General features: G+C 52.1%; 1 protein-coding gene across 2 annotated transcripts in view; it reads left to right on the forward strand.

Annotated features, from left to right (window-relative positions):
* PALD1 (phosphatase domain containing paladin 1) overlaps positions 1 to 15,140 on the forward strand; it is a 92,136-nt gene that overhangs the window by 53,075 nt on the left and 23,921 nt on the right. For both annotated transcript variants that reach the window (XM_074232458.1, XM_074232457.1), the window contains exons 11-18: positions 242 to 337; positions 2,312 to 2,446; positions 3,267 to 3,383; positions 3,492 to 3,674; positions 4,031 to 4,213; positions 6,190 to 6,330; positions 6,664 to 6,735; positions 9,693 to 9,833. In XM_074232458.1, the coding sequence (XP_074088559.1) occupies positions 242 to 337; positions 2,312 to 2,446; positions 3,267 to 3,383; positions 3,492 to 3,674; positions 4,031 to 4,213; positions 6,190 to 6,330; positions 6,664 to 6,735; positions 9,693 to 9,833 (1,068 nt within the window). The remainder of the gene's footprint in view (positions 1 to 241; positions 338 to 2,311; positions 2,447 to 3,266; positions 3,384 to 3,491; positions 3,675 to 4,030; positions 4,214 to 6,189; positions 6,331 to 6,663; positions 6,736 to 9,692; positions 9,834 to 15,140) is intronic.

Below are 15,140 nucleotides of genomic sequence, written 5' to 3' on the forward strand. Positions count from 1 at the left end.
TTCAAAGATTTCTCTCATCTTTGATGTTCTATGCATCCTAAGGTCTCTCCCAGCCCTGATATCCCATGTCATAAGATCCCTCTCATCTTTGATGTTCTGTATCCTAAGTTCCCTCTCAACTCTGATGTTCTATGTTCTAAGCTTCCAGTCCTGATGTTCAGTGTTCCAAGGGTTCTTGCAGACCTGATATTCGTCATCCCATGACTGCCACTTAATTCCCTTTAGTTCTCCTCCCCTCCAGGGAAATGGTGACCAAGAATCCCGGCAACAGAAGACTCTGCAGAGCTTGGAACGCTACTTCTACCTGATTGCCTTCAACTACTATCTTCACGAGCAGGTGGGTCGGCCTTTGGGGCCCTTTGTGTCCGCTTTTGGGCATCAGCTTTGCTCCCACTCAACCCTGGTGACCTTGGCAGGATCTGCTGGAGGACAGCTAGAATGTGGACTGGCTGGGCAAGCTTTGGGTGTGGGGGGCTGAGTGAGTGTGTGTCGGGGGTTGGGAGTGGGCAGCTCTGCTGCTCTTGATGGTTGGTTCCCTTCCCTTTATGGAGCCTTGGGCTTCTCCTCTGAAGTGGGCACAAATCGGCGTGGCTCTCTCCCTTCCGGGGCTGTTGGGAGACCTGGCTTGGGTCGGTGGTGCCAACTCTACTTCTGAGACTCTCTCACTGTTCTTGACCTCTGTTTTCTTGTCCATAAAATGACGAGGCTGGGCCCGAGGGCCTTTGGGCTTCTATGTGTGTGTGCACGCAAAAAGAAATGATGGATTGTATTGGGTAGAGAGCTGGGCTTGGATGCAGGAAGTGCTGGGTTCCAGTCCATCTCTCCTGTTTGAGACCACAGGTTCCAGGTAACACCTTAGATTCATAGGGTTCACAGGGAGATGGAGTAGGGTGCTTGGAGCTCCTCATTTTACAGTGAGAGTAGGCCGAGGTGCAGAGAATTCAAGTGACTTTAAGATTACACAACTATAAATGGCTGAGTCAGGACTTGAATCCAGGTCCTCCAAGCTAGGGGATCTATGTTGGTGGAAGAAGTCACTGTGCGGAATATTCCCCAACAGATGAGGTTACAGATCCTTGTGTATGTCTCTGACTTTGGATAAATCAGTGACACTCTCTGGGTTTTCCTCATCTGCAAACTGGGCCAATTTGGCCAAATCAAACAGCTGGAAACATTATTTGTGTGAGCATTGAGTTTGGAAAGAAAAAGCAGAAACACTCCCTACCCTCAGAGAACTTATGTTCTAGTGGAGGAACCAGCATCTATGGACACAATAAATGCACAGTGTTTATACAGAGTAGCTTTGGGGGGAGGTGCTTCTGGCAGGGGGTGAGGTCCCCTGGAAAGGCTCCTTTGGGGTGGCTGGATGACCTCCGATGAGCTCCCATTCAGCGCTCGATCCTTTGGTTGGTATTTGTGTTGTGTATGGCCATTGTGAGTGGATATCTACAGTGCAGATGGGGCAGAGCTAGGACTAGGGCTAGGCAAGATGGACTGTGACCTGGGGCACAGCATGCCCTTGGGGACCATGGGGCTCCAATGTTTATTGTTTGTGTCAATCTGTATATGGTGCTGACTAGAGGAGGGGCCTGCTCTTTTAAGACCTATCCTGAGGGTGCCCCCATGCTTTGTCCATCTCTGATGGGGGCTGGGGGACTCAGATCCAGGGGGAGTGGGGGAGACCACGCAGGTCATTACCGTAGATCGCAGGTCATTACCGTGGATCGTCATTGAAGGTTTGTGAATTGAAAAGGTTCAAGAACTATTGCCCTGGGCCCCCTTCCCCAACCTTTCCTTTCTTTGCATCCTGGCTTAGGTCCGGGACCTAAGGCTCGCCTCTACCTTGCTTTATTTGCCTATGATCTCCTTGATGGCTCCAGTGGGGGTGGGCGGCTACCTTGTGGAGTGGAAGAGGTGACAGTGGGGACTGGAGGCTGGGGGAGTAGTTCCAGTTTCCAGAGGGAAGGATCCCCAGGCCACGGGGCTGAGAGATGTGGACAGACGGATGGTAAACAGAGTCAGAGGACCATGGCCTCACTGGAAAGAGTGTTTCCCCTGTGGCTCCAAAGGTGTGACTCCTGGCTTTTCTACTTATTATCTGAGTGAATTGGATCATTCCAGGCCTCAGTTTCCTAACTTGTAAAATTAGAACGTTGGACTCATTATCCTCTTCTGGCTCTGATTATGTATTGGTCCTGTAGTCCTCCTGGGGTGACCAGGAGCCGACCAAGGGGAGACCCCAAGGGGAGTGGGTTGCATGCCCACTCACCTCACCCCTGAACGCAGTGTCTCTCTGTCTCATGGCCGCCAGTACCCCCTGGCTTTTGCCCTCAGTTTCAGCCGCTGGCTGTGTGGGCACCCGGAGCTGTACCGGCTGCAGGTGAAGGTGAACTTGATGGAACCCGTGGTGACTGGGGAGCTGGCTGCCAAGGAAGCGTGGGTGCTGGTAAGATGCCATCTCTGCCCACCTGGTCCTGATCACTTCCCTCCTCCCTTCGGTGGCACAGTCCTTCCTTGGAGCTTTCCACTTCCTCCTACCTCCTTTCCTGCCCATGTGCACTGGGTCAGGAGTCAGATGATGTGGTTTCAACACCTGGCTCTGCCTCCATCGTGTATCCTTAAACTTGACCTTGCTGGGCCTCAGTTTCCTCCTCTGTAGCTTGATGAGGCTGGGCTAGATGAGCTCTGAAGCACCTTAAGATGAGCTCTGAATCCCCTGCACCTCCCTCCCAGAGGAGACCCTGTCCTGTTTCATCCCAAGGCAACCACTGGCACCCAGGGGAAAAAGCCTTGAACCGACCTGTCGGGGAGGTGGGGTTTGGAGCTACCCACAATCCCATTTTAGTGGGATCCTGGCCATTTAGGACTTCTCTGGGAATCTCCCTTCAATACCTTTAAAAATGGGGCCTTTTTTGTTTTAGTTATTTTAAAAAAATTATTTGTTTTTCCAACCACATGCAAAGATAGTTTTTAGCATTCATTTTTTGATAAGTTTTTTTTTTTTTTGGCAAGACTGGAGTTAATTGGCTTGCCCAAGGTCACACAGATAGGTAATTAAGTGTCTGAGACTGGATTTGAACTCAGGTCCTCCTGACTACAGGGCCGGTGCTCTATCCACTGCGTCCTTGGCAAGCTTTTGAATTCCACATTTTCTGCCTCCTTTCCTACCCTTCCCTTTTGACAGCCAGTAATCTGACATAGGTTAAACATGTGTAATTATGTTAAACATTTCCATAATGATTAAAATTTTACATGTATCCTTCCAGGTGTCAGATGAACCCTTCTCTCCTGATGTGCTCAGCACCGCCCGAGAGATGAATGTGGCCAACTTCCGGAGGGTTGCCAAGATGCCCATTTATGGCATGGCCCAGCCTAATGCCAAGGTGACTGGTTGGGTTTGGGAGGGAAGGGCTCCCCATGTCGGGGGGTCCATAGGGGTGGGTCTCAGGCCCCAAGGCCCCCTGCCTACCTGTCTCTCCTCCCTCCCCCAGGCTATGGGAAGTGTCCTCAGCTACCTGACAGACTCCAAGAGGAAGCATCGGCAGGTGAGCTGGATCAACCTTCGGGAAGAGGCGGTTGTGGAGTGTGATGGGCAGACCTACACCCTGCGGGAGCGGGGAAACCTGAAGGAGCCCATTCCCGGACCTGCGGCCCTCTCCCCCGAGCAGCTGGAGGTGAGCTCCCCAGACTCTGCCTTTGGTGCGCTCACCAAGATTTACGGTAGCCTTGCCCTTGTCCTTGCCCATCCGGGAGTAGCGATGGGCTTGTGACCTGGGGAAGTGGCCCCTCTGCTCCCCTGTCCTTCGGGGGGAAGGGTCCCCTTGACTCTCTACTCCTGGGCTCCGTGGCCAGCCGGCCTGAGGGTGGGGCTCAATGAGTCTATACACTCTTGACCTCCCTCTTCCTCAGTTTCCCCATCTGTAAAATGAGGGGGCTGTTCCGGATGGTCTCTCAGGCTCCCATCAGCTCCACACCTCCCTAGGATCCCCGCCTCCTGCCTCCTAACATCCTCTTGCTGTCTCTCCTGCAGAAACTGGAGGCCCAGCTGAAGACCAGAATCCTGGCTTCCCCCAAGCGGTTTGAGGTGCGCCCTGAGCGGGACAAGCGGGCACCCTTCCAGACGTGCCTGACCATGCGGGACATTATCAGCCAGAGCCGGGACCTCTCCTACCAACGCGTCCCCATCCCAGACTTCTGTGCCCCTAGGGAGCAGGTAACATGGGGGTGTGGAAGGCTCAGCTGTGGAACCGGGGATGGCCCGGCCTGGAGTCTGGGCTCTGCCACTGGCTCGGGCATTTCTCTTGGGGTCTGACTTGTGGCTCCATCTGGAGGGTTCTTGGCAAGGGCACATTTCCTTCTCCAGCTTATTTTACAGAAGAGGAAACTGAGGCAGACAGGGTCTGAAGCCAGATTTGAACTCAGAAAGTGGAGTCTTCTGACCCCAGTCTGCTACCCCATGGCAGCCCCTCAGCTCCTATGTGGAGAGAGCGTTGCCTTTGGGGTAAAGGGTCCCCGTTCTGCTACTTTGTACCTGTGACGGCAAACGGGAATGTGTTGGTGCTGACTCAGACCAAACCGGTCGTTAAACATGCGGTTGTTTAGGCTGAGAAGCGGCTCCATTTCCCACCCCCTCCCCATTTACTAGCATCCCCCAGCCCTCATCCAGGTCTTCTGGTCCTTGCTCTCGGACCTGTCCAGATCTATGGAGGGATGTGAGGGGGCGCGTAACCAGGGCCTGAGATTTGGGGACCCCTGCCTGTGCTGTGTTTAGGGTTCAGCCGATGCTCCCCATGACTTTGACGCTTAGCTTGATGCTTCTCTTTGATTCTGATACACTTTCTAAAAAGAAGTTGCAGAAAAGGGCCTCTCGGGCATTGGGGGAGGGAGCTCCCGCCCCGGGGAGCCCCCTCCCCAGCCCCAGAGTACCACTGAGCCTGGAGCCTGCCCTAGGTCTGGGTGCCGCATGGCCCTAGTGTGGGCTTGCTGCCCCCTGGTGGGCTCTGGGCACCATGTCCGAGCCCCGGCGCCTAGGGAAAGGAGCTGGGTGCAGCAGTGGAGGGGACGTGGCCCCCGGCCGGGACTCTGCTGGAAGGGCCCCCCGACTCCGGGGCTGCCATGGCTGGGGGCAGGGCTCGATGAGTCTGTCTGAGGAGAAGAACTCAGGTTTGGGGGTACCCTGGGCCTGGAGTCACGAAGACCTGAGTTCAAGTGTGGCCTCAGACATTTACTAGCTGTGTGGCCTTGGGCCAGTCATTTAACCCCTTTTGCCTCAGTTTCCTCATCTGTAAGACTGGAGAAGAAAATGCAAACTAGTCCAGTTTTCTTGGCCAAGAAAACCCCAAACGTGGTCGGACCTAACTGAAAACAACAGAGCAATAACATACGGGGTGTAGTGCTTTAAGGTTGCCAGGAGAGAAGGTGGTGCAGTGGTTAGAGAGGCAGCCTTGAGCTTAGAAGATCCGGGGTTAGGTCCACCTCTGACAGGTCCTGCACAAATCCCCAAAGCTCTTGGGCTGGCGCTCTAAGATGAAGAAAAGGGGGTGCAGCTCCCCTGGAGAAACTGTTGCAGTGAAATCACAACCCTTATCCCTCTCCTTGTCCCTCCCCCTTTTTTCAGACAAAGATTTCTTCCCACCAGTCCTTTAGGAGAGGAGGCTGCTTGACTAGAGTCACACTGCATTACTTTGGATAGTCAAGATTCAGACCCGGGTCTCCCGACTCTGATGACCCACTTCCTATGCTTTTGAAGGTTTCCTGTAGAATGCGGGCTCTGCCGCAGTTTGGGCTTTGCAGTTCTGGGGCTCTTCACCATCGATGCTTGTGGAATTGAATCTCCTCATGATAACTTTATAGGGAATTGTCCATGGACTTTTCCAGATGAGTGGCTCATCCTTAGCACTTTGGGGTTAAAAAACATTTCCCTCCGCCGTAGCCCTCTGAGATCTCCAGGACAAAGGTGATGATGCCCGTTCTGCAGATGAGCCGGAGGGAGGGCTGGGACTTGGACCCTGGCCTCCTGGTCCCAAGACCCAAGCTTGCTCCTCTCTCTCCGTGTGTGTGTGTGTGTGTGTGTGTGTGTGTGTGTGTGTGTGTGTGCACATGTGCATGCACCAGAGCCTAGGTGTTTGGGGCAGAGCCGCCAGTCTTCTGCCCCCTCTCAGCTCGGTCTGTTGTCCATCTTCTCCCCAGGACTTTGACCGGCTTCTGGAGACGACAAGGGGGGCGCTGGCCAAGGACCCCAGCACCAGCTTAGTGTTCAGTTGCCTGAGCGGCCAGGGCCGGACCACAACAGCCATGGTGGTTGGTGTCCTCACCCTGTGGCACGTGAATGTGAGTCCTGCCTCTGTCTGGGGGTGGCCTGTGGGGTCCTGGAGGAGTGGGGCTGGGGGCCTCTGGGGTCTGTCCCTGCCTGTGGCAGCCGATGACTCTCGAATGTTTGATCAACAATTATTTAATAATAGTGACAGGACGGTGAGGCTGAGTGTGGCCCACCAGGGGGGGCTCTGGCCTCAAAGCCAGGAGGAACTGGGTTCAAGTCTCACTTTTGACCCTTCCAAGATGTGTGATCTTGTTGATCTTGTTTGGAGAGAAGAGTGTCCTCAGTTGGGGGGGGTCCTAGTGGACCAAGGAAAACCCTCTGAAAGTCTCCTCTGACCCCCACAGGGCTTCCCTGAGATGGGGGAGGAGGAGATCGTGAGTGTGCCCGATGCCAAGTACACCAAGGGAGAGTTTGAGGTGAGTCACTCCTAGTGCCCATCGTCTCTGCTGTGGTGCCCCAGAGCAGCGGAGTCTATGGCCACGTCAAGGGAATTGATTAAGCTCCTACTGCATCCAGCCTCACAATGTGCTGAGTGCTGGCTGTACAAACATGAGGAAAGGAAAGACGGCCCTGCCCTTCAGAAGCTTGCATTCCAGGGGAAGACAAAGCCAAAAGGGGAGGTGGGGGACGAGGTCCCTGTGCCCGCCTGGGGCTCTGCCCGGAAAGTCTGGGGGCCCCAGCCAGGAAGCTGTGCATTTCATTTCAGAATGGGAGGAGAATTCTGGGTAAATCTGGTTCAACCTGTGCCCCCAAGAGCATCCCCAGACCCTCAGCGCATGGTCATCGGCCCTCGGGCCTCCTGGGGGAACCCTCTCCCTCCTTCTGATCATCATTAGAGAAAGGTTTTCATTAAAAAGGTCAAGGCAGGATCCACCCCTCAGTCCCGTTGCTCCTGGTCCAGCTCGGGCCTCCTTAGGCCAAAGCCCTCAGTGTCTTCAGCCGCTACATTCTAAGACCCAGACTCCAGGACGCACTCCAGCTTATCGATCCCAGAACCAAGCACCAGGGCCAGGGCAGGCGGGGGGCAGTGGGACAGCTGCCTCCTTCCTCCCCAGAGAGCCGGGAGGGCACTGGTAAACGGCTGAGTGGTAGGGCAGCTCCACCAAGGCCCAGAGCTCTGGCCATCTTCCTAAGCTCAGATTTGACCTCAGACCTTTGCTCACTGCGACTCTGGCTCACACATGTCACCCTGTCTGCCTCAGTTTCCTCTTCTGTAAAATGAGCCAGAGAAGGAAATGGCAAGCCCCTCCCTTATCTTTGCCAGGAAAACCCCAAAGGGCTCACAAAGAGTCAGACTGAAACAACTCAATAAGATGTTAACAGTGCTCATTGATTCATTCATTGATTGTCAGGATTTGAACCCAAGTCTAACTGACTCCAGGCTTCCCACTGCACCACACGGCCCCCCTTATTGTTTGTAGTCAGAAGATCTAAGCTGGGGGGGGGTGTTGCCTCTTTCAGCCTCCTGTGTGACTTGTGTTAAATCTACCGGCCTTACAAAAGCCATCCCTGCCCCCAGCCAGCTTCCCTTCTAATAGGGAGAGAATCAATGCCTGTCCAGCTATGGAAGGATGCCTCCGTTTATACAGTGTGCACGTAATATAAAAGTCACATGTGTAGACATTTTATGCTAAGTGTATGTATTTATGTCTCTTGATTTACATATTTGTTTAGTGTATTTATATATCTGCTTATTGCATAGTTATACACATTTACATGTAAGAGTGCAGAAAACATTTACATAGACAGACATGGATATAAAAGTAGATTTGGCATATTTATATATGCAGATGTAAGTAAATATGCATTTACACACATTTATATCTAAAACAAATACAAGGAAATTTTGGAGAGAAAATACTTTTTCCAGAGGAGATCAAGAAAAGCCTCAGCTAGCAGGGGACCCTGGAGTGGAGGTGAGGAGAGAACTGGGGATTCTAAGAAGTGATATCCCAGGCAGGGGGCACTGCCAAGGCAAGAGTGTGGAGATGGGAGATGGAATGTTGTAGTTGAGGAAATTTGAAGTCCAGTTTGGCTGAACTGATGAAGGAGTCGTGTGTAATAAGCCTGGAGGCTGCTTGGGTTAAAGAGAAGGTTTCTGTTTTATATTGGATGAATTTTAGATACCTGGGGGAGTTTGATATGGCCAGTGGGATCATAGCATGGGAACAATGTCAAGAGTAGCAGACTTGGGGGCGGCTAGGTGGCGCAGTGGATAATGCACCGGCCTTGGAGTCAGGAGTACCTGGGTTCAAATCCGGTCTCAGACACTTAAGAATTACCTAGCTGTGTGGCCTTGGGCAAGCCACTTAACCCCATTTACCTTGCAAAAACCTATAAAACAAAAACCAAAAACAAAACAAAAAACCAAAGAAGAGTAGCAGACTGCCTTCTGGGGGGCAACGTGTAACACTCAAAATCTCACCAAAAAATGATAGGTAGAAACTACTATTGCATGTAAGTGGAAAAGAAAGAAAATACTTCCATAATGAAATATCCAGTAGGGCGTGAACTAAGCAGGACTAGAGATCAGGAGAGGAGCCAGAGCAGGATCTACATAGATCTGAGAGTCCGTAGCGGAGAACTGATCATCAGACCTAGTGGGTTATTGGCCAGAGACCGAAGATCTGGGTTCAAGCTGCCGCCAGCACTTAGGATACTCGCACCCTGGCGAGTGACCCCTCTTCCTTAGATCTGAATTGTCTTCTCTGTTAGGTGGGGATAACAACAGCAGCAACAACAACAGTAATTAGTGTTTCACATTGTTTCACAAATATCTCTTTCCACAAAGACTGTAGTTCATTCATTTCGGTCCCACCTGACTCTTCAGGACCCCATTTGGGGTTTTCTTGGCAAAGATACTGGAGTGGTTTGCTATTTCCTTTTTACAGTTCATTTTACAGATGAGGAAATTGAGTCAAACAGGGTGAAGAGACTTGTCTAGGACCACACTGCTCAGAAATGTCTGCGGTCAGATGTGAACTCAGAAGGATGAGTTTTTCTGACCCTAACCCTTGGCACTATGGCGCCTCGCTTAGGAGAGCACAAAGACCAAACCCTCAAAAACACAAGTGGTGCTTGTTCCTGTGCCCGTTAGCTCCCTTCCACCCCTTGCAGGTGATGCACTGACTGGGTGTAGAACTGGTGGGCAGCCTTTTGAAAAACTTTTTTTATTTATTTAAGCCAATGGGGCTAAGTGACTTGCTCAAGGTCACACAACTAGGCAATTATTAAATGTCTGAGGCCAAATTTGAACTCAGTCCTCCTGACACCAGGGCTGGTTCTCTGTTCACTGTACCACCTAGCTGCCCCACAGGGAAAGCCTCTCTGGCATCAAAGTTCCTCTGTCCATCTCTCTCTTTCTTTACCCCAGGTGGTGATGAAAGTGGTCCAACTATTGCCTGACGGGCACCGGATGAAGAAGGAGGTGGACATGGCCCTGGACATGGTGAGCGAGACCATGACTCCAATGCACTACCACCTTAGGGAGATCATCATCTGCACCTACCGCCAGGTGAGCCTCCTCAACCTTCCTGCCCCTTTGCTGGACTGGACCCCCTGGGCTCTGCTCCGAACCTCGGCTTTGGTGGGGGATCAGCTCTTGATGATCCCAAATGGGCTCAGGTTGGCACTGTGGCATCTGACCATTTTAGATAAAAGCATGGGTGGCCTGCTCATCAGATGGGCGACTCTCACTGGGAAGGACTACTAGTGGATCCTGGAGGATGGGCCAGGGTTGAAAAGGAGCTTTTTTGGCAAGGGTCTCGACCTGAATCAAATATGATGAAATTCAGTAGGGATGTGAGTCATGATCTATGTTGGGGTCCAACCAACCAATCGCAGAAGAACAAGATGGCAGATGCTTGACTAGAAAAATCATTGTCTGAGGCCAGGATAGCGTCGGTCATCTTGGGCTGCATTAAGAGAGCCCCAGCTTCCAGGAGGAGGGAGGCTCAGGGTGGGGATGGTCCCACCACGCTCTGCCCCCTTCGCACAGCAGCTGGAGGACTGTGCCAGTTCTGAGCTCCAAAGTTGAAGAAGGTTACGGATAGACTGGAGTGTGCCCAAGGAAGGTAACTGGGACCGTGAGGCTTTGAGTCAGATCAATGAAAGGAACTGAGGCAGAGGAGACCCAAGAGAGGACATGAGAAGGACTATCTTATGGAGGAAGGATTTGCTTTGTTTGCCGTGGCTTCAGAGGGCAGACCTAGCTGGGCGTGGGACAGCTAGATGGTGCAGTGGAGTCAGCAGGGCAGGAGTTCAAATCCAACCTCAATCGCCAAGTGACCTTGGGCAAGTCACTTAACCCCATTGCCATGCAAAAAACAAAAAAGAAAAAAGAAATGGGAGAGAATTTCTTCACAGAGAGGGCTGTCTCAGTGGAAGGGGCCTCCTTGAGAGGCAGTGGGCAAGCCCTCCTTGGAGATCTTCGGGTCAAGACGGAACGGCCCCATATTGGGTTTGGCATAGTGGGATTGCCTTAGTAGATGCGCTGACATGAGATGCTCATTAAGAATCCTCCAATTACTGACCCTTTCTGCTATCCTCCCTCCAAACGGAGGTAGATTGGAAAGGCAGACAATGCCTGGGCCTATCCTGCTCCTCCACTGGGCCTGGGATCTCCTGTATTTGAAAATCCCCGGCCACTGGTGGAGCTTCTGGACCCTCCGGCAGAGGCTGCCGGTCTGCTCGTGACTGTGTCTTCCCATAGATGGCCACGAGGGGGCTCCCTTATGCATGGTAGCACAGATGAGAAGACCATGCCAGGTGGAACCTGATCATTACTGTTGGGCTCTCCCCTTGGAGCCCACCGACCTGGGGGCCACAGAGGCTTCCTAAGGCAGTGCCGATGTACAGATAGCAAAGTCAGGGAAGGCCCATCTTTTCCTAATGAGTGTGACTTTGTCAGGGCCCAACCCTTACTGGCAACGAGGTCACTGGAAGCAGATATTCTGCCTATGCCAATGCCGTTAGCATAGGAACTACAGGCAACCCAGGCTAGAGAATGTTAGAATCCTATTGGGGTGTAGGCGATGCTGATGACTGAGCCTGGGTCCTTGCACCCTTGGAGGTCCTGCGGTAGATGGGGATGGGGCATGATCATAGAGTGATGATTTGAGCAGATGCTGGTCTGAAGCTGTATGGGGAGAGACTTTCCGGAGCTCCCTCTTGCTGGCCAGGATGCCCACCCAGGCCATTCACCCCCCCACATACCCTCTGTTTGCTCTTAATGATTTTTTTTTTAAGATTTTTAAGGCAATGGGGTTAAGGGGCTTGCCCAAGGCCTCACAGCTAGGTAATTATTAAGTGTCTGAGGTCGGATTTGAACTCAAGTACTCCTGACTCTAGGGCGGGTGCTCTATCCACTACACCACCTAGCCACCCCCCTTAATGATTTTTAATAAAACTGAGGAATTCAGTTCCTTCCCCATCCTGACTCTGGGCTGAACTTTTTCTAGCTCTGGGCTTGAAAAGTCATCTCGTGGCCCTCTGAGGGACCTGGGACATGCCTACCTCCCTCTCTCCTTCTGCCCTCTCACCTAGATGTTCATTTGCCCATGAGACATCTGGACAGAAAACCCCATGACCCCAACTTCTCTCCCAGTCAAGTTAGGGTCCCTTAGCTACCCTGATCCATGCCCATACCCCAGTGAGACCACCAGGCTGTACTAAAGATAGTCACATCTTTCTGGAAACAGAGTCTGAGATGATACCTTTGACTCCTGGCACTGCTGGTGGCACAGTGGCCAGAGTTTGGAGCCTGGATTCAGAAGGACTTGAGTTCAAATCCATCCTAGCTGTGTGACCCTGGACAAGTCCCTTAACCTCTGTCAGCTTCAGGTTCCTCAACTCCAAAATGGGAATAATCTAGAGTACCTTCCCCCCTCGGGGTTGTTCTTGCTGTGAGGGTTGAATAATGTTTAATATAGTGTCTGAAAATCAGTAGGGGCTTAATAAAGTTGATCGATCCAGAGGTCCCGTGTCTCCCCCAGGGACCCCTGCCCTCGTAGCAGAGCTGTACTGCTCAGTCTCAGGGGAGGCCTGCTAGGTCCTGGGAGGCTGGTAGCTACCATCCTCACCCCTCTGAAGCTTATCCTGGGCTCTGATTCCTTGGGGCTCAGTGGATGGGGCAGGGGGTGAGGAGGAGACATTTCTGAATGCCCAAGGTACGGGGGTGGACTTGGGTATCAAGGGGATTTGGGATGCTGTGTTCTTATTGTTTTCTGGGAGATACTTAAATGGGAGGGTGGCATGGAGAAGCCGCTGGACAAACTTGGGCTCAACTCCCTCTCCGCAGGTGGTCCGCTGCAGATATCTGTCCTCGGGTTAGCAGAATTCACAGAGCCACAGAATGGCAGAGCTCGAAGGCCCTTAGAATGTAGAATGTAGGGTTATGGGTTCATAGTCATAGATTTAGAGCTGGAAGGATCTGAGGTGTCATGGGATCCCTCCCCCTCCATTTTACAAATGAAGAAATTGAGGTTCTTTGATGTTGAAGTGACTTGGCCAAGGTCACACAGGATTTGAGTCCAGGTCTTGCTGCCTCCAGGTCCAACCTGCTCTCTTACCTCATGGATTCTGGAATGCCAGAACTGGGAGGGGCCTTGTATCACAGAATGCCAGAGCTGGCTAGGACCTGAGGATGGAGAACGCTGGAATACAGAACACAGAATGTCAGAGCTGTCAGAGATCTTGGAATTTTGAGGCTTAGCATATAGAAATGACAGTGTCTTTCTGGGAACATCAAGCATCAAAGCAGGGAGGGTGCCTGGAGAGCCTTTCTCTAGCCTGACCTCGCTTTAGGATATAAGGGACCTGAGGGAAGTGACTTGCCCAGGGTCACATGTTTATCCAGCGACCCCTCCTGTGAAGCCACAAGAAACCCCTGCCACCACAGCATTTGCCACCCTGGGTTGGAGGGAAGCGGGATGTCCATTTTTTCATTCCCAACATAAGCTCTTGTCCAGTGACTCTGTAGAACAGATGCCTGAGGAGGGTCCTTTGAGGTCAGCTGGCCGTTTGGCACCGGCAGCCGAGGCCGGGCAGCAGTCGGAACTGGAGCACGCTTCCCCAGGCTCCAGGGCTGGGCCCCTCGGCTCCCTCTCCACCCCTTTGCTCCTTTCCCCTAATTGATAACACATGCGCCTACTTCTGGGTGGATCCCACGCCAGCCTCCCTGCACTGGGGCCTCATAGCTCACAAGAGATACCCAGGCCTGGGCTTCCTGAACTGCCCTTTTGGCATGAGGAGCTGGGGGAAGGGAGAGAGATGGGAGGGGGATACCCTTCCAAGACCCTCCAGGGAATTTTCATTTTCAGCCCCAGTCCTGGGTGCAGTGTGAGGATCTGGCATTCCAAGAAGGGCAGTGGAAGGAGCATTATCAGTCTTGGAGGACTTGGGTTTTAGTTTTCCATCTGTCACTCTGTGTCACTTCACTTCTCCAAGCCTCAGTTTCTCCATCTGTATAATGGGGAAAACTCATGTATTCCCATGGTTGTTTCCAGGGAAGCTCATTGTAAACTGCAAAGTCCTATAGATGTTAGAACAATACGTTTAGAGCTGTAAGGGGCCAGCAAGTTGGATTTCTTCATCTTACAAAGGAGGAAACGGAGGGTGAGTGGTGTGAGGTGCCCCATGTCCCTGCCTGGTAAACACCAGGGTTAGGCTCTCAGCCCACATCCTCTGACTGGTGGCAATAATTTTTACACCACCTGGGTCGAGGCCCCCAGCTCTGCCACTGGCTGGCTCGGTGACCTTGAGTCAGTCACTTCCCAGCCTCATTGTCTGTTAAATGTGTATATGTGGGGTGGGAGGAGGAGGGTTAGGTGGCTACAGCGGTGTGAGTTAATGCTTTTCCTGGGTGACCTGCTCTGTACAGAGCCCTTTCTCCTGCCCATGCCGTGAATGTAGCCATCACCCTTCCCATCTTTGCCATCCCTCCCCCCACAGGCTTATACTTGCCAAAACAAAGCACATTTTAAGAGGCTAGTTATTTAATTTAAGGGGAGAAAATGATTTTAACAGGTCTGGGGTTCCCTGTGTTTCTCAAATAATTCAGAGACAGAGGGGCCATTCTGAGAGGAGAAGAAGGCTTGGTGGCTAGCAGAGGTTTTGGTGGGCACAGCTCAAGGTAGCACAGTCTGGGGCAAAGTTGGAGTGAGGGTTTCATGGTGTCCCCCGGCTGTCAGGGCTCAGAGAGGCCTTAGGGCAGCCTCATTAGCCAACAGTGTTAACTAAGGCCCCAAGAGGGAAAGGTCATGTGGCTAGTTCATCACAAGAGTCATGGGGTGGGGAAGGACTCAACGAAGCTTGGGTTCTAAGCCTTGTCTCCTGCCAGAGCTTAGTTTTTAACCCCTCATTCAGAGGTTCCTTGAATGTCATATTTACAGCCACATTTAATCCACTTCTGAGTTAGAAATGACTCCGGAGGCCATTCTGGATAAATACAAGTGAGCTGATAAGGGTCATCCAGGTTTCATCAGAAGATGGTGATAGTGTTGGATGAGTAGCCACTGCTGTGAATTAGGGGGTGTCCATCCCAAGCATGGAATGGGTGAATGAGAACCATTTGTTCTGAGGACCATAAGGTGGCTGAAGCAGGCGATGGAGTCCTGAGAGCTTGGCCAGCCATTGAATGTGCCAGTCATCCTTGGCATCTCAGGCCATGACCAGCATTGACTTTTGTCCTTCCTCCAGACTTGGATGACTCTGGAAGAGAGAGTGAGGCCAATGACTCTGCCTCACTTAAATTCACTTTACCCACAAGTCAAGACATCCCCCCATGATGTCATTGATTCTCTTCAAAAATGAAGGATAAATG

The sequence above is a fragment of the Macrotis lagotis genome, chromosome 4, assembly GCF_037893015.1.
Source record: "Macrotis lagotis isolate mMagLag1 chromosome 4, bilby.v1.9.chrom.fasta, whole genome shotgun sequence".
Classification (NCBI taxonomy): Eukaryota; Metazoa; Chordata; class Mammalia; order Peramelemorphia; family Peramelidae; genus Macrotis; species Macrotis lagotis.